Here is a 24,743-nt window from a genome sequence, read left to right as displayed (position 1 = left end):
TTTATTCAGCAAGGACACTTTTAATTCATCAAAAGTTACAGTACAGACATTTACAACGTAATGTGAGAGACCCCCATTATAGGCAAAATGCAGTTTATTTGAACTTTATATTAAAAGAATCCTGAAAAAAAAAATGATTATGGTTTCCACAAAATTATTTAGCAGCACAATTAGCAATTATTAGAATGCTATAGAATAAAATTAGCATATTAGAATGATTTCTGAAGGATCATGTGACACTGAATATACTGGAGTAATGACCGCTGAAAATAATCAAATAAGAAGCATCTTTCAAAATATAATAAAAAAATAAATCTTACAAACCCCTTTTTTTAGAAGCATTAATAAACTTCCAAGTCTTGGTTTTTCAAGTTTGGTCATCCATCAAAATATCTCAACTGTTTGTATAACAATTTAAATACTTTATGAATACATTTTTGTTTCTCTGTTTGATTTACAGTTTGGTAAAAGTCTGTGTCTCCTCTGAAGCTAAACAGCGGAATTCATCTTTTCATAAGTGCTACATGTGTCTGATTGTCTACAATAGCTTCACTCAAAAAATAAATGATCAGAAAATTATAAGTTATTATACAAATGACAGTCTAGGGAGACCCACACAGGTTCCCGATTACTCATCAGTACTCCTAATCATTACAAAATGCTATACTAAAAATACTAAGAAAAAAACTTTCATTTAATGATTTCAATTATTCAAAAAAGTGAAGGGAATAAAAGCACCCACAAAAACGTTTAAAAATCCTCAGCTCAACTGAAAATACTGTTGACAGGAAGTCACAGTGTCGAGTAAATCACCCAAATAAATCTTATACTATACAATATTTGGCCTCAGACTTCATTTTATAGAGTAAACAAGCTAGCATGTGAAGAGCTGCAAATTAGATAAATGTGTTGTCCTACTTTCTAAACATTACTGCATATTTGAAAAAAACATGGCTTGTTTGGCATTTGCTGAAGGCTATTTACAGTTAGTGCATACTGTATATATTGCTTTGGGACATGCTTTTGGCAGGCCAATAGATTTGCAAAATCTTGTGAGACATTTAAAGAGACATTCATCAAAGTACTGTGACAGCACTGTTCATATAAAAGGGAAGCCACTGATGAATGATTCTAATATCTAACTGATACAAACAAGCTGGTTCTTCATTCATCTTAGATGTCATGCTGAGCCACAGGACATTTGTACCTTACTTTGTCCATTTTCAGCCTTTCAGCCTTCACCCCAATTTCTGCTTCCTCCTCCTAATCCTGTCCTCTGCTGGTGCTCTTTTCTGGCCCAGGCATTATGGGTTCATTTGACCACATCGAGTGATCATCCCAGACCAGAGCATGGTGAACACTGATAGGTATGAACCAAGTGCCACAAAGTTTTTCTGCTCCGTTTCTTCATGATGGTCAGCTGATCAGTCACATGTGTTCTCCTAAAGACAGGTTTAGATGAGATCTGTTGTTGTTCTGACACTGGTCGTGATGTTGAGTCAAATGTGTCGTATTACTCTCCATTGCATAGTTTGTGTGGCCTCCATTCTGAAACTGATTAGAGAGATGATTTTTGTATTACTAGAACCATTTGTATGTATTTAGTATGGCTATGTAAAAATTGATTAGAATCATCATAATATCAATTCTTAAATCCCAAGATCAATCTTTTCCAGCATTGATTTTACAGCCCCACAGCAAAAGAGTTTGCAGTTTAAACTGAATGGTCTGCAAATAATAACATTCAGCGTGACCAATGTAGACCAATAGATGAACAAATACCTTTTATGAACTGGTACTTTTTGATTAATCAAATTCATACAACCAGTGCAACCAGTGTAGTGTAGAGCTGGTCCTTACAATAATCTACACATACATTTATATTAGTATATTTACAAAAGAAAAGCTACGTAAAATGTGTTTAAACTTATATATTGGCTGTATAATAAGCAGCAGTTTTTAAACCAACAGAATTTGGGTCTTATTTTAAAATTGAAAATGAATTTGGTCATAATGTACCAAGTTAGACGGTTCCTTGTTTATTTTACAGGATTAGCTGAGAGAACAAAAAAAAATAAAAATTGAATAAAATCAAGATTTGACCCATTTTTTCTTCGTGTGAAGAACATTTTCAAAAATTAAATAATAATAATTCATTACATTTATATAACGCTTTTCTGCTTTTCTAAGTACTCAAAGCGCTCTACTTTATGAGGGGGTATCTCCTCGTCTACCACAAGTCTGTTGTTACACTGGAGAATTGAGTAATGACAATTAAACTAGAGTGAATGTTTAATAAATTTGAATAAAAAAAATATATAAAAAACTGCCATATGACCTTTTCTCTGGTAAGGTATGCCAGACTATCATTCACTTAAACCCCACCTCTGCATTCTCACAATTTTCTGTCTCCATTTTTGCGTGTAAGGCACACATTTCAAAATTCCAATCAACAATCCATGGATAGAACCAAGTCCCCATTTGTTGCTTTTTCCAAAAATCTATTATATAACCCATTACTCGGGTGTATGTCGAAAGAAAAATATCTGTCACTACTTCTGTCTCATTGCAGCATTAAAAATTATAAGATTTAAAATTTAAAAAATAAAAAATTAAAAATTTAATATATGTATGGATGAGTCATTTGCATTCACAATAAGATCAATAACAAGAATTAAGCAAATAAATCAGGGTGAATTTTAATTTCATGCTGACTTTTAGTTTGACAGCACTGCACACCCTAAAACTGACATCATCTGCAATTATTATATTTTATTATAAAAAAAATACCTGTAATTACTTTTTTACTATGAATACTATCTCATTTACATTTTGTTCAGTATGAAAGATAAAGAAGAAATTTCACCAGTGTGCAGCATCCTCCTGGATGACAGAACGCCAGAACGCCCACCACACACCAGCTTATTGGTGGAGAGGAGACAGAGTGATGAAGCCAATCAGTAGATATGGAGATTGTTAGGAGGCCATGATGGTCAGAGGCCAATGGGCGAATTTGGCCAGGATGCCAAGGTCACACCTCTACTCTTTTCGAAAGACATCCTGGGATTTTTAATGACCACAGAGACCTTGGTTTAACGTCTCATCCAAAGGATGGTGCTTTTTGACAGTATAGTGTCCCCATCACTATACTGGGGTGTAAGGACCCACACAGACCACAGGGGGAGCACCCCCTGCTCTGGCTTCACTAATACCTCTTCCAGCAGCTACCTAGTTTTCCCAGGAGGTCTCCCATCCAGGTACTGACCAGACTCAACCCTGCTTAGGTTCAGTGGGCAACCAGTCTTAGGTTGCAGGGCAATGTGGCTGCTATAAAATGTAAAAGAACCTTTTCCACTATAAAGAAACTTTTGTGCAATGGAAAGCTTCCACTGATGTTAAAGGTTCTTCATGGAACCATAGATGACAATAAAGAACCTTTATGTTTAAGAGTTAAGGTTGGTGACCCTCACATTTGGTTTGGCTCTTACCTGGCCTATATAATCTTGTTGATCCAGGCTCAATCCGACACCCACTCCTCTGTTTGGTCCTGAGTGCCCGGTCCTCTTCACATCACCATCCAGGCCACTGAGCAGCTCCTCAAGATCCTGAGCAGTGAACTTGCTCATACCTATATCATCTGCAGTGATGTAAGGTGAAGAGTGCTGCTGGGAGCAGCTTAAAGACATGGTGCTCAGACGGTTCCTGTAAGGGTGCTTCAGAACCAGAGGGGGTGTCTCCAGGTAAAAGCATCCAGGCTGCTGAAGCTCTGGCTGGAAGAGGGGAGGAACCTGCTGAGTGTCGCTGACCTGAGCATTTCTGAGTGTTCTACATTCCAGTGGATGGAGAGGTGGAACGTATGAGCACTGCAACTGTTGGCTCATCGTCTGAACCTGATGTTTATGGGATGTTATTTGTGAAAGTTGGCATTGTGTGACTCCTGTCCCACTGTACAATTGAGAAATTTTGTGCTGGTGTCCTTGATAATTGTTCTGGAGATCTGATATGGCCTGCAGTTCAACGTGAGATTGTATTTGTGTGACATGTTGTGTCTTTGGTTCAGGATGTTCTGTTATAAAAGTCATCTGTTGTTCCTGAGGTATTAATGTGAGCGGATCATATGAATCCTGTAGGAGAAATGCAGACGCTTGCTGTGGAGGTGTGAATGTCTGGACAGGCTTTCCAATGAGATCCTTCTCCTTCACATTGTCACCAGACACTGTACAGTCTGTCTTTGTCCTGAGAGTGTGTTGTACATAGGAGAAGATGCCATCTGTGAGGTCTGCCATGTCATTCCAACCATCAAGGTCAATCCTGAGGAACAGTTCGTCTTTAAGGAACTTCAGCTCTTCTGGGCTGATCCCTAAACTCCCCATGAAGTTCAGTATCTCACAGCTGTCATCTCCTCCAGAACTGACGAATGGCTCTTGTTTGAAAAGAGAACTTTCTTGCCAGTTACTGGAGAAGATCCCACCTTGATACTCCTTCCCAAAGCCCTGTACTGACAGTGAGCACTCATCTGCAGGACACAAATATATTGACTCATCCTGCTTCAGCATGGAGCCCAGCAGGGAGTCAGGGTCTACAGTTCCAGTGGTTCTGGGTTGGGTACTGTCATCCAGAGCAGTTTTATCAGAAGGTATGGTGTTACCCAGAGATCTGGGCAGGTTCATGTCATAGAGAACAGCCTCTCCTGTAGTAAAGCTAAAGGGAAGCATCATAGCACGCTTTCTCAGGTTCTCCTCACCCTCCTCATTCCTGCAGAAGACAGAGGGACTCGTTACCAAGCAAGACACCCAAAGAGAAACAATACTGAATGCTACTATACCAAAGAAAATTAATTAATACTAGATTTGTACAATTTAGTAGTCAAAAAGATACAAGTATATAGGCCAATCACAATTAATATGCAAATATTATGATCTCATCTCTGCAAGTTACTTTTCGAATGCTGAACATGCTATGAATGTAAAGTCGACAGAAGATTTTTAAAGTTGAACCTTAATGTTAAAATCACAAAGCCACGGAAGTAATGAGTGAATGGATGCGTCTACTCCTTGGTTGTTGATTAATGAATGTAGATCTGTACACAGGTTTGCAGTCGTTTGTTAAAAAAAGGAGGGTTAAGCAGACTAAATGAGTGGAGAAGTTCAGCATAAGTCACCAGAGAGAAGTCTGTTGTTACACTGGAGAATTGAGTAATGACAATTTAACTAGAGTGAATATTTAATAAATTTGAATAAAAAAAAAATATAAAAAACTGCCATATGACCTTTTCTCTGGTAAGGTATGCCAGACTATCATTCACTTAAACCCCACCTCTGCATTCTCACAATTTTCTGTCTCCATTTTTGCGTGTAAGGCACACATTTCAAAATTCCAATCAACAATCCATGGATAGAACCAAGTCCCCATTTGTTTTTCTTTTTCCAAAATCTATTATATAACCCATTACTCGGGTGTATGTCAAAGGAAAATATCTGTCACTACTTCTGTCTCATTGCAGCATTAAAAATTATAAGATTTAAAATTTAAAAAATTAAAAATTAAAAATTTAATATATGTATGGATGAGTCATTTGCATTCACAATAAGATCAATAACAAGAATTTAGCAAATAAATCAGGGTGAATTTTAATTTTCATGCTGACTTTTAGTTTGACAGCACTGCACACCCTAAAACTGACATCATCTGCAAATTATTATATTTTATTATAAAAAAAATACCTGTAATTACTTTTTTACTATGAATACTATCTCATTTACATTTTGTTCAGTATGAAAGATAAAGAAGAAATTTCTCAAAGACAAATAAAAGCATACGTCATGACTCTCTGAGAGGCGATAATGCAATCTGGTTGCCCATTTTTGTAGACAAGTCTGGCGTTGGACTGTACCCAAACCCAGAGGTTCTGTTTGGTCAACAGTCTGAAAACAGTCAACCCACTTTCACCCGTCCTCATCACTGCAGGCGAGAGAAATTATTAAATTCATTTAAAAATATAATGTATTGAATATGTCTTGGAACAACATGAGTGTGACTAAATGATTTTTCATTTTTGGGTGAATGGTCACTTTAGGAGCAATATGTTTATTTTCACAACAGTTAGACCTCCACTCTCTGACAGAAGCAATGTTGAAACCCAGCGGTGGGAGCGAATGAGGTGAGTGTACATTTTTTTATCCACATTGATTTAAGGAGTCTTACTCCGTAAGTGGTTCTCGGCGCAGTAGAGCATGTCAGCAGCATGGATGAACTGATAGCCTGAGCCGCTGTAACAAAGCTCTTCCTCCGTGTAGCCAAGAACAATCTTCCCTCTGTGGAGGAACAAAAAACACATAGCTCTGAATGCAAGAGATACTGATGATATGAGAGCAGACGAATACTGCACCAAATCACAAGCCAATTACTGTTTATAAGTTTAGAGTGCTACCCTCAGTCATTTTTAACTTTCACAAATCTACAAGTCGAATGAAACAAACTGAAGTGAAAAACAAACAAAGAACAAAAGTTTCTTCACACATGACTGATAGTGGTTTATTTGTCTTACTTTGAGTCACACGCGGTGGGCGTGAAATCCAGCTTATGCTTGGTTTTGAAAAAGCAATTCTTGATGCGGACCTCCAGTATGGATGGCGGCTGCAGAGGGCAGGCCAGGGCAAACAGAGCCAGCTGAGGAGGGATGGGTTTGCCTTCTGCTGTCCTTTCATTCTGCCCATACAGGAACTTCAAACACCCCTGAAATTTCATGGCCTATAAAAATACAAGCCATCTATTTTACATATTTGATCCTACGTAAATACATTCCACAGTATTTAGTTAAAATGTATACATGAATTAGCACAGAAAATGATTCACATATGCAGATTCCATCTGGGCCTTCTCATGATATAACACCAGGCCTTGCTATCTTATGATCACTTCCTTTACTCATTGTCATAAACATACTTTAGATTTAATACTGTCACATGGAATTGATGGTAATAACGTTGAAATTCTACAGCAGAGTTATATCAACTCTGATCATTATCTAGTCTTGTGTATACTTCATATAGCTAAAGCTGCAAACTCAACTTATTGTTACAAATATGGTAGAACCATCACTTCTACAAGAAAAGACTGCTTTGTAAATAATCTTCCAGACTTTCCCTTAGCAAATTCAATAGCTCAGAAAAACTTGATGTTGTAACAGAATCTAAGGACTCTTTCTTTTCTAGCACTTTAGACACAGTTGTTTCTCTATGCTTTAAGAAAATTAAGGAAAACAGTCTGACACCATAGTATAATGAGCACACTCTCACCTTAAAGAGAGTATCCAGGAAATGCTTTCATATTGCATGGAGGGAAAGTACTTCTTATAGAAAAGCTCTAAAAACTGCTAGATCTGCTTACCTTTTATCTCGTTTAGAGGAAAACAAACACAACCTGCAACATTTATTCAATACAGTGGCTAAATTAATGAAAAATAAAGCACCAACAGGTGCAGACATTTCCCAACAGCACAGCAGTAATGACTTTATGAATTCTTTACTTCTAAGATCAATACTATTAGAGATAAAATTCTAACCGTGCAGCCATCAGCTAAAGTATCGCATCAGACAATGCACTATAGATCACCTGAGGAACAATTCCACTCATTCTCTGCTATAGGACAGGAAGAATTGTGTAAACTTGTCAAATCATCAAAACCTACAGCATGTATGTTAGACCCTATTCCATCTAAGCTTCCAGAAGTCATAGATCCTCTTCTGAATATTATTCATTAGTCAAGGTCATAAGGATATGTTCCAAAATGCTTCAAACTGGCTATTATTAAGCCTTTCATTAAAAAACACAACTTGATCCTAAAGAATTAGCTAATTACAGACTGATCTCAAATCTCCCTTTTCTGTCAAAAATACTAGAAAAGGCAGTATCCTTTCAGTTATGTCCCTTCTTAGAGAGAAATGGTATCTGTGAGGATTTCCGGTTAGGATTTAGACCATATCATAGTACTGAGACTGCTCTCATCAGAGTTACAAATGACCTGCTATTATCATCTGATCGTGGTTGTATTTCTCTATTAGTGTTACTGGATCTTAGCATTGTGTTCAACACTATCGACCACAACATTCTTTTGAGAAGACTACAAAATCATGTTGGCATTAGTGGAATTGCATGGAATGGTTCAAATCTTACTTATCTGACCATCATCAATTCATAGCAGTGAATAAAGAGGTATCGATCACAAGTACATTATGGAATACCTCAAGGCTCAGTACTAGGACCGCTGCTTTTCACGCTTTACATGTTACCCTTGGGAAATATCATCAGGAAACATGGTGTTAGCTTTCACTGTTATGCTGATGATACTCAGCTTGATATAAAAACTGGATGACTAGTAATTTCTTACTTTTAAATTCTGAAAAAAAAACAAGAGGTATTAACTATTAACCTCCTCATGTAATAACCAAGAACTCTGTCTAACACTTGATGGCTGCTCTGTCAAATCTTCTCCATCAGTTAGGAACCAAGGTGTGCTATTTGATAGCAATCTTTTTTTTGAAAACCATGTTTCTAGTATTTGTAAAACCGCATTTTTCCATCTTAAAAATATACATAAATTATGATCTATGCTCTCAATGTCAAACGCAGAAATGTTAATTCATGTGTTCATGACCTCAAGGTTAGTGGTTGCTATGCGTGCTTAATAAACAAACTCCAGCTGGTCTAAAATGCAGCAGCTAGAGTTCTTACTAGAACCAGGAAGTATGACCATATTATGTCCCTACTGAACATTGCATACATTTTAAAATCTTGCTAATTACTTATAAAGCCCTGAATGGTTTAGCTTCTTAGTTACTTGAGTGACGTCTTATCGCATTATAGTCCTTGACGTCTGCTGTTATCTCAAAACTCTGGCCATTTGATAATACCTAGAATATCAAAATCAACTGCAAGCAGCAGATTCTTTTCCTATTTAGCGCCCAAACCCTGGAACAATCTACCTAACATTGTTCAGGAGGCAGACACACTCTGTCAACTTAAATCTAGATTAAAGACCCATCTCTTTAATCTGGCATACTCTTAACACATTATCACATTTTCTGTGATTCAAATCCGTTAAAGGATTGTCAGGCTATTTGGTCAACCAGAACAGTGAACACTTCCCATAACACCCAATGTAATCGCCACATCATAAGAAGAATGGCATCTACACTAATCTGTATGTTTCATTCTTATTCCATGGTCACCGACTACCCAGACTAGACGGCCATCGGGACAAGACCGTGGGAAACATACAAGTCCTCTGCACAATCTAACCTGTCTTGCAGCCTGGAATTAAACCACGCCATGCTGGCTTTGTCTGACCAGAGGACAATTTTTTTTTTTTTTTTTTTACAATTTACAAAAAGGAAAATGTAAAATCTATATTCACTTTATTTAATTACTTTTCTATTTATGATCATTTTCAACTTACAAGAAAGCCAGATGAGTTGTCCAAAAGACATCTTAACCTGCAAACAAAATTTCTCTCCAGAAAGGTGGAGTTCTCTGGTGGCAACTGCTCTGGACTGTAGTGCATCTGAGGCAGTGGTGCATCATGGGAAGCTTGACAAAAACAAAACAAAACTTGTATATAGAGAAAAAGCATAATCAAATACAAAAAGTCTAAGATTACATCATGTAAAAATCAGGAAGATAATGCCCTGGCTCCTGCTGTCTAAACATTTATATAACACATTGGAGGTAGTGTCCTTGCTGATGGCTGGATTATTGCTAAGTGTGTGTGCTGTCTGGCACAGCTGTCATGTGTATAGAATTCTGACAATAACAGGCCTTTCAAATTGTCAAGTGTTAGATCTCTAATGAAATTTGATCTAGCTTGGTTGAGAATAAAAAGCCCAAACTGAAACCAGAGCAATCTGGCATAATTATAAATTATGGAATTATGAACACTAGCTGTTAAAAGCATCAGAGGCTGTTAAACATATGAATCTGAAACCTCAGAGCACATATAACTGAAAAGAAAACATCTTGTGAAACACTCAGATAGCTTGAAATCAAGTGGGGTGTTAGTTGAAACCATTAAAAACAAAAAACTAATTTTTTTATTTATTCTAAGGAAAATTATTTAACATTATCAAACTGTTCACTACATGAACAATGACCATATTTCATATCAAAAAGACTGAAAGTGGTGGTCAGTAACGGAGTAGCTTTACTTCGTTACTGTCCTTAAGTACATTTTTCAAGTGTCTGTACTTTACTGGAGTAGTTTTATTTTGAGTAACTTTTACTTTTATTTCACTACATACCAAAGCATAAGATCTACTTTTTACTTCACTACATTTCATAAAACATATCGTTACTCCTTTTAATATATCACGTGCTCTGACACACAGAAGCGGTGTCTGATTCATGAACGAACTGAGTCATTTCAATAAACCTTTTAAATCGGATCGCAAATCGCACCAAACGATTCGTTTACGAATTAGAATAATCCGATTGCAGCTGTTCTAGAGTCGACAACTCACTGATTCAAATGAACCATTTATTGCGAGTCTCCAGTGAACTGAATTCACAAGTAAGAACAGGGAGATCTTGTGAGTGCTCCCGCGTCTGATGTGGTTAAAAATAAGTTATTAATGTTGAAATTTAGGATTAATTATTGTAACTGAAAATCATATTTAGGTCAAAACCGTCAGTCGTTTGTGAACTAAATCTGCTGTAAAGAGTGATCTATTTAAGCCCACTGAAAGGCTTGAATGCAGACAACGCTGACGCATCAAAGAGTGTCTCTATGTTTTAGGGTAAAAAAAAAAATTTAAAAATGAAACATTAAAATAACACAGATTAAATAAAATAACTCATGCACATTCAAATTACCCGCTGCCGTAATGTTAAAAGTTTTATTAAAATGCATGCCCTATGTGACGTCTGTTTTTATATTATCAAAGGTATACATTTTTATATTGTTTGGATTTACTAGTTAAGTAGACAGATATGAATGTTTATTCATAACCATACTGGAAATAAGTAAATATTATTAGCTGATGCTAACTGTCTAGCTAACAAGCTTGCTGGTGCTAAGTTGAGATAATTTTTTGATATAAAGTCCAAATATTTTTATTCAACAACCTAGATAGATTACATCAGTGGGGAAAAGAAAGGATATGATGTTCAGAACATGGTAACTACAGTAATTATCAAAGTGGGAAGTGATGCCTTCTGGGGGGATTTGGCCAAGGGTGTTTTTACACCACAGACAAGGTTTGATAAGGAAAAAATCATTATGAAAATATAATTATATTTTCCTTAAAATGTTCTTCCGGCCTTCAGGCCTTATTCTCATGTCATATATAACTGTGATGTTCTGCAAAACAACAAACTTTAAAACAGCAGTGTAAGCTTCACAGTGAACATAACTCTCGTCAGCGTAGACCATATCAACAACAAAAATATATCTTAACTCCATATAGTGGATATTTTGGGAAAATCACAGGTATTTTGAGCAGTAGGATTATAAAAAATATGTGCTAATATAAAATTAAATTAAGCAGCCTATATAAAATTGCAAAATCTATCTTTTGGTCCTTTTTTCTTAAGTACATAAAAAAATTGAGTACTTTTGTACTTTTACATGAGTAAAACTGAAAAAAGGAGTACTTTTACTGGAGTAATATTTTATTATACGCATCTGTACTTTTACTCAAGTACTTGATTTGTGTACTTCGTCCACCACTGTAGACTGAAATGTTTCGTCTTTTACAATGAAACTTTGTCAAACTTTGTTTGCAGACACAGGCAATCCATCTTCTTTGACTCTTTGTGTTGATGGAATGGGGACAGAATCTTTCACTTGTGCAGGCACAATGCCCAGGTCTGCTCATGGTCTATCTGGAGAGATGTTTAGTTATTTTCTACCTTGTACTAGCTGTCTGGTGTCTGGGGTGCAGCTGGGGTTGAGCGCCCAGTGGAGCTGCCTCTGAAACTCAGCCTGGTCTTCAGTGTGAATGAGCTCATAAACACTCTGATGGATGAGATCCGACTGCAAAAAAACAAAACATATAAGCTTCATCCTAAGTAGCTTCACAGATGCTCATTACAGTTAGAAAATGCACCAAACTGAATTAAGAAATTTGAATCTCAATGCTGAAATAAAGACCTGTTTTTCAACCTGTTTTTATCTAAATTTGTTCAGAGCCTGCCTTGTTTGACACCAAAACAATCTTATTCAAGTTAGCATCTGTTTACAGCTTGACTTCCGATTGTGGTGAGGATGTGTTTCTAGAATTATGTTTATGTGAAGAAGCTGGAATTTCACACACAATAAATTCTAAAGCTGAGGAATCTAAAAGACTGGTTAAGATCTCTTTCCACTGGTGTTTGACAACAACATCTGAATCAAGTAAAATGGGTCAAATCAGGTGTATAATGCTTAATGTAATGAACCGTAAATGTTTTTGAGTGAGTAGATTCACTAAATGAAGAGGTAATGTGTGCACTGCACCAAACAAAACATGGATTGTTTGTTATTTCTTGAATAGAAGGTGCCAGAAGGACAATTCATAAATGCATAAACCCTTTGGGCTGCAGTTCCTTCTACCCCCACAATATGTACAGTATGCGAACCAGTACAAACCTGATGGAACCCCAAGTAGTCCTCAATGGTTGAAGAAGCATAGAAGATTGTGCCATTGGAGGTGACCACCAACACAAAACCATTTATAGCCTATAAAAAGAAGTTATAATGCTAATAAATAGCATTCTAAATCAGTTTATTTTGTTTTTGTCTCATCGGTCTTGTTTGATTCAAATATTAAGGTTTCGCAGGACACATATGAGCTCACCTGTAGCAAAAGTTCTCCCTCTGGCAGCTCCTGAATGTGTGGTTTAGTGTTACTTGCTAGCTGATTGGAGTTATTTGAGTTCAGGGTCACTGTAACAGCAAACAAGCATTAAAGTGGCTCTGCACGATAGCTATCACAAAAGATAATACACATTCTTAATCAAAGACACAATGAGGAAGGTATGGATAACAATTTGTGATATGTAATAATATCATATGAGGGTACCTAACAAGTGCACAACTTCCTGTATTAAAAAATAATTTTCTGCATTAATAATGATTGTGAGAGGGAAATAATGAAATAATGTATAACAATGGCATCTTGAAACATGAAGCTGTAGGCATCTAAAATACTAAAACCTGAAAGCAAATTATAATGCCCACTGCCCAGTGGTTAACAATACATTTGTGCTTGGCACACATCACATGATAAGTTTGCTCATGGAGTGGTTATGACATGCAAATGCAATGAGTGGGCAGTATCTGTAAAAACACAAGACTCTCAGTCAATATCAAATAAGAGTGCCCATAATAAAAAAGAAAAAATATTTATTTTAAAAATCTAGTTTTAAACATGTGCCAAGTCAATGTCCGGCCCTAAAGATCCCCACACACTGGTTCACATCAAACTTTGGCAGGGTCTTTGATGCTGCACAGCACCTCGGGTCAAAGTTTGCTGCTGGAGCCAGTAACTATCAAACAGTTGTTTCGTAACTCTTTTCTCCAAAGGCAAGAGGTCAACGAGTCATGTTCAATTACTCACGCAACCCCAGACCCTCCCCAGCACTGGCCTCCAGACAGTGGGAGTAATTACACACAAAACACACAAGCAACAATCAGCACTCCTGCTGAGCCTGTTTCTCATGGAATCCTTTCAATGCTGGCCACCTCACCACACTTCTGCATTAGTCAGGATAAAGGGAAGAACATTAGTTAGCAGAAATAGGGTGTAATTTCAGTTCAGTCAGCCAATATTCCTGGACTTTTTTTTTTTTCATATTGCCCAATTCCCTAAATAATGATTGACTATCTTCCCTGGAGAACGGATCTGGGTACTTAACAAAACTTTATAAATCTCAACTAGGATGTACAACTGCACCCATGAGAGCATAACTGTGCACGGCTTGTCTAAAATACATGCATATCAAACTCTATAAATGTCTATTTTCTCGGACCGTTGTTAAACAAGTTGATTATTAACATTTCAAAGATATGTTTCAACGACTGATCGGGGCAGTAGTTCAGATTTGTAATTGTCCTGCCAACAGTGTACTTTTACCTACCCACCTAGAAGTTTTGTATACAGTAAGTCAAATTTTATGTATACAGTATATAACGGTTATACTGTTTAAATAAATAACCATTATAAGAGTACATACATACATAACCATTTAAATGTTTGGAGTCAGTAAGCTTTCAATTTTTTTTTATTAATACTTTTATGTAGCAATTAAAATTATCAAAAGTGAATGTACATTATACGATTTATTAGTATGTTACTAAAGATTTGTATTTCAAGTAAATGTTGTTCTTTTGAACTTTCTAAGTGTCCTGAATAACTAAATATGCTTCCACAAAAATATTAAAGTGGTCATATGACATTGCTAAAAAAAGAACATTATTTTGTGTATTTGGTGTAATGCAATGTTTATGCGGTTTAAGGTTCAAAAAACACATTATTTTCCACATACTTTTAATTTTTGTTTCTCCTCTATGCCCAGCCTTTCTGAAAATCGTCGATTTTTACAAAGCTCATCATTCTGAAAAGTGAGGTGTGCTCTGATTGGCCAGCTATCCAGTGGGTTGTGATTGGCCGAATGCCATCAAGCGTGTGACGGAAATGTAACGCCCCTTAACATACTGTAATGCCGAGTCCCGGTGCGACAAGACAAAACCAATAAAACCCATTACAAACAAGGCATTTGCTGCATCCAGTGGGGACATGATTACTGATTATAATGACTTATACTGTGTTTTTACGCATTGTGTTGCATCACGCCGCGTAAACATAAAACCATGTCTGCATTTGTGATCGGAGAAACGACAAACAACAAGCGCTTCTCTACACTGCTCAAAACTCATGTTTGAATCATCAGTGGCAAATTCTTTTAATATGAAAACATAATTACAGGCTGTGAGTCAGATCAGACGGAATTGTTGGCTACACTTCCAGATTCAGGAAACAGTCCTCCCTAAAATGTGTTGCACACCCACGTATATTTGGTTTTAACTGTTCTGGAACAGTGCTGTAAATACAACTTAACCACTGATTTCTGGTTGTGTCCTCTTTTGGAAGACCAAACAAAGTAGTTTCGCTTTCACAACGAAACACAGAGTCTCCACGACATGGCGTCAGCAGCAGCAACAATACTACAGCGAGAATAAAAGTTCTGCCTTCTTTCTTTGCATAAACATTTGGGAGGCGTTATGCAAATCTTCCCACACAGTGACGTAGACGTGGGGGCGTTTAAATGAGGCGTTTTAGGAAGAAGTGGACAAGTCTTAACTTTGAAATAGAATATCTCTTTGGGTGTGAGACTTTAGTCTTTGCAACTTTAGGGGTCTTATCTATTCACGAACTGCTTGTAACACTCCAAAGTAGGGCTGCTCGATTATGGCAAAAATCATAATCACAAATATTTTGGTCAATATTGTAATCACAATTATTTAACATGATTATGAGGGGGCCATATGACCAAAACTTTATATGAGTGGTTTATTTAAAGATAGTGATACATATCAAATATGTATGTCCTGTAAATAAGGTTGCTACAATCATTATATCTGCACTGTTTACTTCACTGGTTTGCACTCTATCTGCCATGTGCCTTGTGCTGCTTTACTTATCTTTCTTTTTACATGACCTATTTGTATAGTTGTACTTTATATTTTATTATCTGTATTTAATGTTCTACTGTTAGTGTTATCTGTATGTTAGTGTTATCTGAGAGTAATGCAATTTCAATTCTCTGTATGCATGTACTGTACATGTGAAAGAATTGACAATAAAGCAGACTTGACTTGACTTGCTATGACATCTACATTATAGAGACCAGCGGAATTTCAAACAAACAAAAAGTCCTCAAAATTATTTAAAATAATTAAACTGTCAGTAATAAAAATGCAAAGCAACAAATACAATAGAATAAAAAGATACAAATTAAACAAACTGTGCTTTAATGTTTTTTTATGCAAGTCTCAAGCAGTATGATTTGATTTATTCACTATACCATTTATTATTAATGTCTTATTTCAGTTTAAGTTTGGCTTTAATTTTGTATTTATTGCAGTTTATATGAAAAGGTTCATGTAGCGTGGTACAGCCTACTGCAGATATTAATTATCAAATGTAAAATAAAACATAGCCCGCTGTCCCTTTAAGAGCCGCACGAATCCAAATTACTGTTACACGCGTATTTTCATTCTCAACTCTTTACATTCATTTATTACATGACTGATGAAGGTATACATGAATAAATCACCAAGTGCAGCATTTTGACACATTTTTGCATGTACCTGACCGATTAGGGGCGCACCTCGAGCTAAAAGATTACTTTAAATGTCCGTATTCTGTTCTGTCTCTGAGCGCATCTCTTCCTGAGGAGCAGCATGAGTTCTCTTTCACGATTTTAAAAACATGAATAAATATACTTCGAAAATTCAAGCATGTCCCATTTTGCAAATGTCACGTTACATGATTTTACTGATTTGCACGGGAAATTGGGCTTTTATGGAGGAACGAATCTCCATCGATTACTGGATTTCCCTAATCGTTGAAGGCCAAAATCAAAATCGAATCGTTTTTTCGATTAATTGCACAGCCCTACTCCAAAGACAAAGGAAAACTTGAAATCGCATCATATGACCCCTTTAAGCAGCACAACTGTTTTCATCATTGACAATAATAAAAAAAAACTATATATTTCTTGAGCACCAAATTGGCATATTAGAACTACTTTTAAACAAATAAAAAGCATACTTATACCTGATAAAAATTAACAAAACATAAAAAAGGAAAAAATGACATTTTAATATACAAACCCGATTCCAAAAAAGTTAGGAAACTGTACAAATTGTGAGTAAAAAAGGAATGGAATAATTTACAAATCTCATAAACTTATATTTTATTCACGATAGAATATAGATAACATATCAAATGTTGAAAGTGAGACATTTTGAAATTTCATGCCAAATATTGGCTCATTTTGGATTTCATGAGAGCTACACGTTCCAAAAAAGTTGCAACTTATTAGGTCAACTGGCAACATGATTGGGTATAAAAAGAGCCTCTCAGAGTGGCAGTGTCTCTCAGAAGTCAAGATGGGCAGAGGATCAGCAATTCCCCCATAGTGGAAAAATATGGAGCAATATCAGAAAGGAGTTTCTCAGAGAAAAAGAGTTTGCAAAGAGCTTGAAGTTATTATCATCTACAGTGCATAATATCATCCAAAGATTCAGAGAATCTGGAACAATCTCTGTGCGTAAGGGTCAAGGCCGGAAAACCATACTGGATACACGTGATCTTCGGGCCCTTAGACGGCACTGCATCACATACAGGAATGCTACTGTAATGGAAATTACAACATGGGCTCAGGAATACTTCCAGAAAACATTGTCGGTGAACACAATCCACCGTGCCATTCGCTGTTGCCAGCTAAAACTCTATAGGTCAAAAAAACAAGCCATATCTAAATATGATCCAGAAGCGCAGGTGTTTTCTCTGGGCCAAGGCTCATTTAAAATGGACTGTGGCAAAGTGGAAAACTGTTCTGTGGTCAGACGAATCAAAATTTGAAGTTCTTTTTGGAAAAACTGGGACGCCATGTCATCCGGACTAAAGAGGACAAGGGCAACCCAAGTTGTTATCAGCGCTCAGTTCAGAAGCCTGCATCTCTGAGGTATGGGGTTGCATGAGTGTGTGTGGCATGGGCAGCTTACACATCTGGAAAGGCACCATCAATGCTGAAAGGTATATCCAAGTTCTAGAACAACATATGCTCCCATCCAGACGTCGTCTCTTTCAGGGAAGACCTTGCATTTTCCAACATGACAATGCCAGACCATATACTGCATCAATTACAACATCATGGCTGCGTAGAAGAAGGATCCTGCTACTGAAATGGCCAGCCTGCAGTCCAGATCTTTCACCCATAGAAAACATTTGGCGCATCATAAAGAAGAAGAAGCGACAAAGAAGACCTAAGACAGCTGAGCAACTAGAAGCCTGTATTAGACAAGAATGGGACAACATTCCTATTCCTAAACTTGAGCAACTTGTCCCCTCAGTCCCCAGACGTTTGCAGACTGTTATAAAAAGAAGAGGGGATGCCACACAGTGGTAAACATGGCCTTGTCCCAACTTTTTTGAGATGTGTTGATGCCATGAAATTTAAAATCAACTTATTTTTCCCTTAAAATGATACATTTTCTCAGTTTAAACATGATATGTCATCCTGGATTCCCTGCATTTACAGCCAGCAAAGCAACACGTAGTAAAATTCGAATAGTGTTTTTATTTTTTGAATAATAATTACAAATCGAATATTTGACTATTTGTGCACACCCCTAGTGGGGAATGCTGATCCTTGGCCATTCTAACAATTACAATAGGGTTTCAGCGCTACACGCTTGAACCCCTAAAACATATCCATCTCAACAGATCAAAGAACCATCCAGCCACATTTTTCTATTATTATAACATTACAAAGCAATTTCTTTTGGATATTCCTTGTGTCATCCTGAGATAAAACTTCTGAGAGGCCGGGATGTCCTGTGATAAGCCCTCAATCTATTGCAAACAAAAGGAGGAACTGCTTGCATGCACTGCTCTGTCCTACTTCCATATCTTAAGCCTGTTGCCTAAAGCCAGGTAAACTTCTTACATTAATGATTTCAACAACATATTCCAGTATAACTGAAACAACCAAACTCTGTAGATCATTAAGTGATATTTACTTAAATATAAAACAATTGCATTTTCTTTAAAATAAAATGCTATTGTTGCATTTCTCACCAGACTTCCACTGAAAGGTTATGCATAGGATTACAAATTTACATTTTACTTTTCAAGGATCTCACACACCCCAGTGGCATCCTGTTATTTGAAAAAGCTCTCCCTTCTTCCCCACTGAGGGGGATACAGCAAACAGCCTTGAGATGTGGCAGACCCTCATAAGAGAAAAACATGCACATTCTGAGGTTCTTTAGAATTTGGGGCTGGTTTTCTAACTACGGTACTTAAAATGATGTGCGATTTATTAATTTGAATCAGTCACAAGGAAGACAATATGTTTCTTTTGGACTCCTTGGTCTTTAAAATGACTGTAGTTAACAAGCTACTAGAATATGACAGAATTTTGAAGAAAACACGATAATCTTTCAAATTGTCATCAACTAGTAAAGTGGGACAATGGCACCTATAAATGTATGTACAGTAAGAAATTGGGACACCAACATACAGCCAAAACAACTGCAGCTTCTGCTCATCACGCATTACCATTGAAGTGACTTTTGGCCCTCAGGTAGCTCACACTGAGCCTCAGTATGGTGAGTTTGTCCAGCTTCGATATAACCTCCTGTGGGAAAGGAAGCTGGTTGGCCAACCTGTCCAACTCTCCATTCAGCCGGTCCCGGTGACGTTTGGATGGATTTGATTTGACACATTCAGGAGGAGACTGCTGCACACTAAAAAGAGAATACATTCAGATTTACTGTCATTTTAAGAATAGGATATTACAGGACAGCCAGACTGTCATCATTTCAAATTTTAGAAAGTTTCCCGCTTCCCAGCCGAGTGTTTACACTGAGAATTTTTTTTTGATCATTTTATTTTTTGTATCATTCATAGCAACAGCTTGTAAACTCAAGACACATATCATAACAACAAGTCAGTCCCTAATAAGTGACAGCTTTGTTAATGCTTAATTTGCAAATTTGTTACTTATTCTGGTAGGTTATGTTTTTACTTTTTTTTTTTGACAATCACAAAATCAAGGTTTCAGGCCAGTGGTGGATAACTCTGGCCCTCACAAACCACTTTCCTGCAGAGCTTCGCTCCAACCCTAACCAAACTGTAAATTTACAGTAATCCTGAAGGCCTTGATTAGCTTGTTCACTAGTAATATAATAAGGATTAAGCAGAACCACTAAATAAAGTGGATCTTGAGGGCCAGAGATGCCCAACCCTGTTTCAGACTATAATTAAACATTGCCCACATTTTGGTAAAAGCGTCACAAAATTATCTTAATTTATGAATAGAAAATAAAGTTAAGGGCCTATATACAGTGGCAGTCTCTTGAAAAGAGTATTTGTCGTTAATACTTATTACTACCCACTGTGGTATAATATAAGAATAAGAATAGTTTATTATTATTATTTGTATTATTATAAGTTAGTAATCAATCACAAACAGGATTGGGGAAAAAATGTAAAAATGAATATAAATAAAGTTTAACATCTGCATACAAGCAGAATTTTTTAATTTCACCCGTCCACAAAATGAGAAAATCGGATCATTTCATTGACTTTATCTTTTCAAACAGGCTAACTGACAGCACTGTAAACAGTACATATGTTTAACTAAGCATGGCAATAGTAAAACAATGGTTTATTACCTTTTCTGGACAGGTTTCCTCCGTTTGCGACTTGCATAAATATTACTGGTGCTCATAATTCCACACAGAAACAGATTCGGGGTTAGTCCGTGGTTTTGCTAGCAGGCTAACCTTTGGGTTAGAGTTTAGCCTTTTGCTCAAATAAACTAATCTTACAAATGAACCATCACCCGGCAGTGCTCTTTAGATCTGAAGCAATTTGTGCAATCTGAAGCCCAGTGGTTCACATAGGAATAAACTCGTCCCTGTCATGGCTAGGCTAAACTGACAAGCTATCTGTCAGTCTAACGTTAGCTAAGTTTTGTCTAACTTTCTAAAGCTCAGCTGCAACTCAACCAAACGCACATTTTGGTCCCCAGGTTTTTAGTTTTTTTTAGTCAGGTGTCGTAATCCTAACACTAGCCCTGGCTAACTTGATTTGACAGCGCTGCTCTAGCTAGCTCAGTCTCTGTGCAGTCAGTGACAGACCAATGTTTAGTTTTGACAGTCTGATCAGAGCCCCTCCCTCACCCACTAACACCTGCTAACCACTTCCTAAAATTCCCTTTCTGTCATATATGTCAAAACATACAAAACTTATCATTGTAAGGGACAACATATTATAGTTACTACTGTAAACTGTAATAAATGTAATATCATGAAAACTTTAAAACCACAATAATTCAGTAACCATAATAATTCAATATCTCCTTTAAACAGTGTCAAAAGCTCAGAAGTATTCTGCAGGTGGTGTGTTTTATTTTTTTTTTATTTTTTTTTTTTACAGTATTTTTTTTTCTGACAGTAGTGACTTGCATTACCACAATTTTATTATAGCAACAAAAGCTAAATATTTAAGGAAAATAAAGATGACCAGCATACAAAGTTACAACATGCATTGATGAATGACTCTGAATGAGTTTACTGATGAAGAAAGCTGAACTGAAACTAGATGCTACAAAATAATTTAGTACAATATGATAGAAATTACACTCTAAAAAATGCTGGGTTGTTTCAACCCAACGTTGGGTCAAATATGGACTAACCCAGCTGTCGGGTTAAATTTTTTAATTAAATTTTAACCCAAAAGTTGGGTTAGTCCATATTTGACCCAAAATTGGGTTAAAACAACCCAACATTTTTTACTCATTACATGGGTGGTAACAAATTTTATTGTAATAATATGCAGAAGTCTATAACATCATTTCATATTTAAACAATAAATGTTTACAAATAGCATATTTAGGTTATTATTTCTTTATATTATTAACCAGATAGCCAAAATTGTTCGCCCACATATGCACAATATATCTTTTATTTTTCGTATGCAAAAGTGACAAAATGTTTTAAAAACAAACCAAAGAGCTGACATTTCAGTCCATGCTTTCTTTGGGGTTCAGTTTATCCTGAACTGCAGAATTCCACTGTAATTCCCATTGAATAAAGAGTCACTATCTACTACTTCTCTTCAAAATGAAAATATCTGCAAATATCTACCCATCTCAGTGAGAACCCTTCTAATTTTTCCTTTTTTCTTCTTTTTTTATCTTTTTTTCTTCTTCTTTTCTTTAGACATGTCTGAGTCTATTCATTTTTGTTAAAGTTCAATAAATCCTAAATTTGAAACTGGATTTGGGGACTAAAAAAAATGGGTCAGGACACATTAAAAGGGGGCCTTTTAAAGATACATCATCAAATCACAGACATCTAAATATTTTAGTTTTATATAAATTTATGATTGTCAAGAGAGAGAAAAATAAAGTAATAAAGCCATGAACATGCACAACATGCAGAAGAGATTTATGGGTTCTCAGTGACTGCTGTTGACATTAAAGATACAGATTTGATGCAAAACAAAAAAGAAGAGTCAGATGCAATAGGCCTCATGAGCATAGTTAATGATGTTTTTACTGTGATGTTTAATGAGGTTTTTTTTTTGTAACATCATGGGAAAAGGAATGTTTTCACTCATGACTTATTTTTGTACAAATGATCAAATGTCACTGCATCACATATTTGAGCATCTGTTCATGTTGTTTTAACAACAGTGGCTAAAATGCATTAATTACAGCTCAGCCATATTCTTTTCATTCTTCACCATTTTGATTCTGAAGACTACTAAATTCAGTGAATCTTCAGTGAATGTCTGTTTCTAATGAGAGTGAACACCAAAGGATACCAAAAAACTAACAATATAGATTTATCAAAATGTTTCGTCTTTAAAGTTTTTGAAGTACTTGAAGTTTTGACTTCAAAAACATTATTTATAAAAAAGAATACAGCCATTTAAATTATTAAATGGTCGAACAAGCAGAACGTTTTTTTTTTTTTTCTTATTTTTTCTTGACCAGATGGCAGATAATTTCAATTCAAGACATTTAATTAATTGCCATACTCTTCTTAATTTTGTCATTTCATAAGATGTAATCAGACAGATTTTAAGGTTAATTAATCTAATTTTGTGTTTCTGGCAAATAATTATATGTGATGTTGTATTATGTTGAATATCAAAGGTTTCTGTGTCTTAGGGAATGAGTGGACACATGTTTTAGATTTAGAAAATATTGTTTTATTTTGAAGTGTAAAGATATAATTAGACTTCTTGGTCCCCCAAGAATTAGCCCCAAGAGGCATGTTGTTAGTAGTGTTATTATTTTTAAATGTAGTAATGGGGTTATTATTCAGTAGCCTAATTTCATGAGTTAGATGTGCATTTCAGACATTTTATAATTTCAGACAATATATATATATATAATAAAACCATGGTTACTATAGTTAAACTATGATAAACACAAATTACATTAACCATAATTTAACCATGGTATTTGTAGTAAAACTGTGTTTATATTTATAATATATATGTTTGTTTATTTATGTATTTCGCTAAATGCATTGCAATAGACACAGGAGAACAGCTACTGAGAAGTATTTGTAAAGTCTTAAATACACCTTTAGCGTCATCTGGTGCACCACAATGAAACTGAATCTTTGTGCTTTGATTATTTAAGGCTCATCTTAATTTAAAGCAACTCAAAGCCTCTTTCAATCCAAATGAATATGTATTATCTCTCTCTGTCTCTTTCATTAGTAGGATATATATATATATATATATATATATATATATATATATATATATATATATATATATATATATATATATATATATATATATATATATATATATATATATATATAAACCAAGTTGCTATATTTTTATTAAGACAAGTTGTCAGCATGTTTTAAATTATACACTGAATCTAGGCGTACCTATTTCTTTTCTACCACAGCTTTAACAGCTTTAACGGCTTTTATTTACTCTAGCTGATGAGCTGTTACTTTTAAGGAACAATACAAGGAACCAGTTTCATTGTTTTCTGCTCAGACCTATGAAAACATTTATTTATTTGTTTATTTATTTTGTATTTCCTGTAACAAAGTGAAGACCCAATGAGGAAAAGGGCTAAATAATATATTCACAGTTTGCTGAAATTGTTTACATTTTGTTACATATGATAGAATTGAGTCACTTACAATTTGACAGTTTTTTGGCCATGCACTTTGAAACCTAACAATGGCATTTAGTTGGTCATTGGAATAGATAGTTATCACCAATTATACTGGCATATATTATAACAAATACAATTTTCCCTTATTTTGATTGTCATTTTTTAGCTCTAGAATCAGAAGGGGGGGAAACAACTTAAATTGTATTGGTCTTAAATGCTGAATTTAAAATAATATACAGCATTATATATTACAGAGATTTTCAAACTGGTATCTTTCTTCTTACCATTATCACATTTAAACGATTTCCAGATAATAAACTGCTTTAGCTTTAATGACAATATAAATGCCATTTATTAAATTTTGTGAAAAAAAAAAAAATGTGTTTATAAAATCAAACTTTCCCACAAAAAAAATAAATGGAGCTGGCATTATATTTTAGGAAGAGGGTCTCTAGCAGTGTATAATCATCATATTTGGGGTCCTTGGCATCAAAAAGTGTTAAAACTCCTGCACTTGAATCTTATTAAAGTATTTTCTAGGACTTATACAAATAGAAACTGTTAGAAAAAACTATGTAACCCTAATATAATCTCCATGAACCATCACTTTTGATTTGCATTCATTGTAATGCATGTTGTATTCAACATCCCTTTGCAATAGAGAAACACGCTCTTCTTCCTTGTTCTGAAACGTACTGTAAAACTGTTACGCACACACATACAACAACGTTCCACGGTTCACAAGCAAGCATCTCCCCCATCGGGCTTGTAACCAATCATCGTTCTTTTTACTGTCGCTCAAACCACTGTCTAGC

General features: G+C 35.7%; 1 protein-coding gene across 1 annotated transcript; it reads right to left on the bottom strand.

The window, feature by feature from the left end:
* On the bottom strand, positions 1-20,932 carry LOC109082599 (aryl hydrocarbon receptor-like). The gene is made up of 11 exons (XM_042772321.1): positions 20,444-20,932; positions 19,326-19,513; positions 12,831-12,919; positions 12,623-12,712; positions 11,905-12,028; positions 9,458-9,588; positions 6,548-6,750; positions 6,205-6,314; positions 5,820-5,961; positions 3,489-4,755; positions 1-1,554 (listed from the first exon to the last, which is right to left on the bottom strand). Exons 1-11 carry the CDS (start codon positions 20,497-20,499, stop codon positions 1,429-1,431), a joined length of 2,526 nt encoding a protein of 841 aa, XP_042628255.1. The 5' UTR covers positions 20,500-20,932; the 3' UTR covers positions 1-1,428.
* Positions 20,933-24,743: the final 3,811 nt, after the last annotated feature.

The sequence above is a fragment of the Cyprinus carpio genome, chromosome A16 (assembly GCF_018340385.1).
Source record: "Cyprinus carpio isolate SPL01 chromosome A16, ASM1834038v1, whole genome shotgun sequence".
NCBI lineage: Eukaryota > Metazoa > Chordata > Actinopteri > Cypriniformes > Cyprinidae > Cyprinus > Cyprinus carpio.
This window is presented reverse-complemented; position numbering and strand designations above follow the sequence as displayed.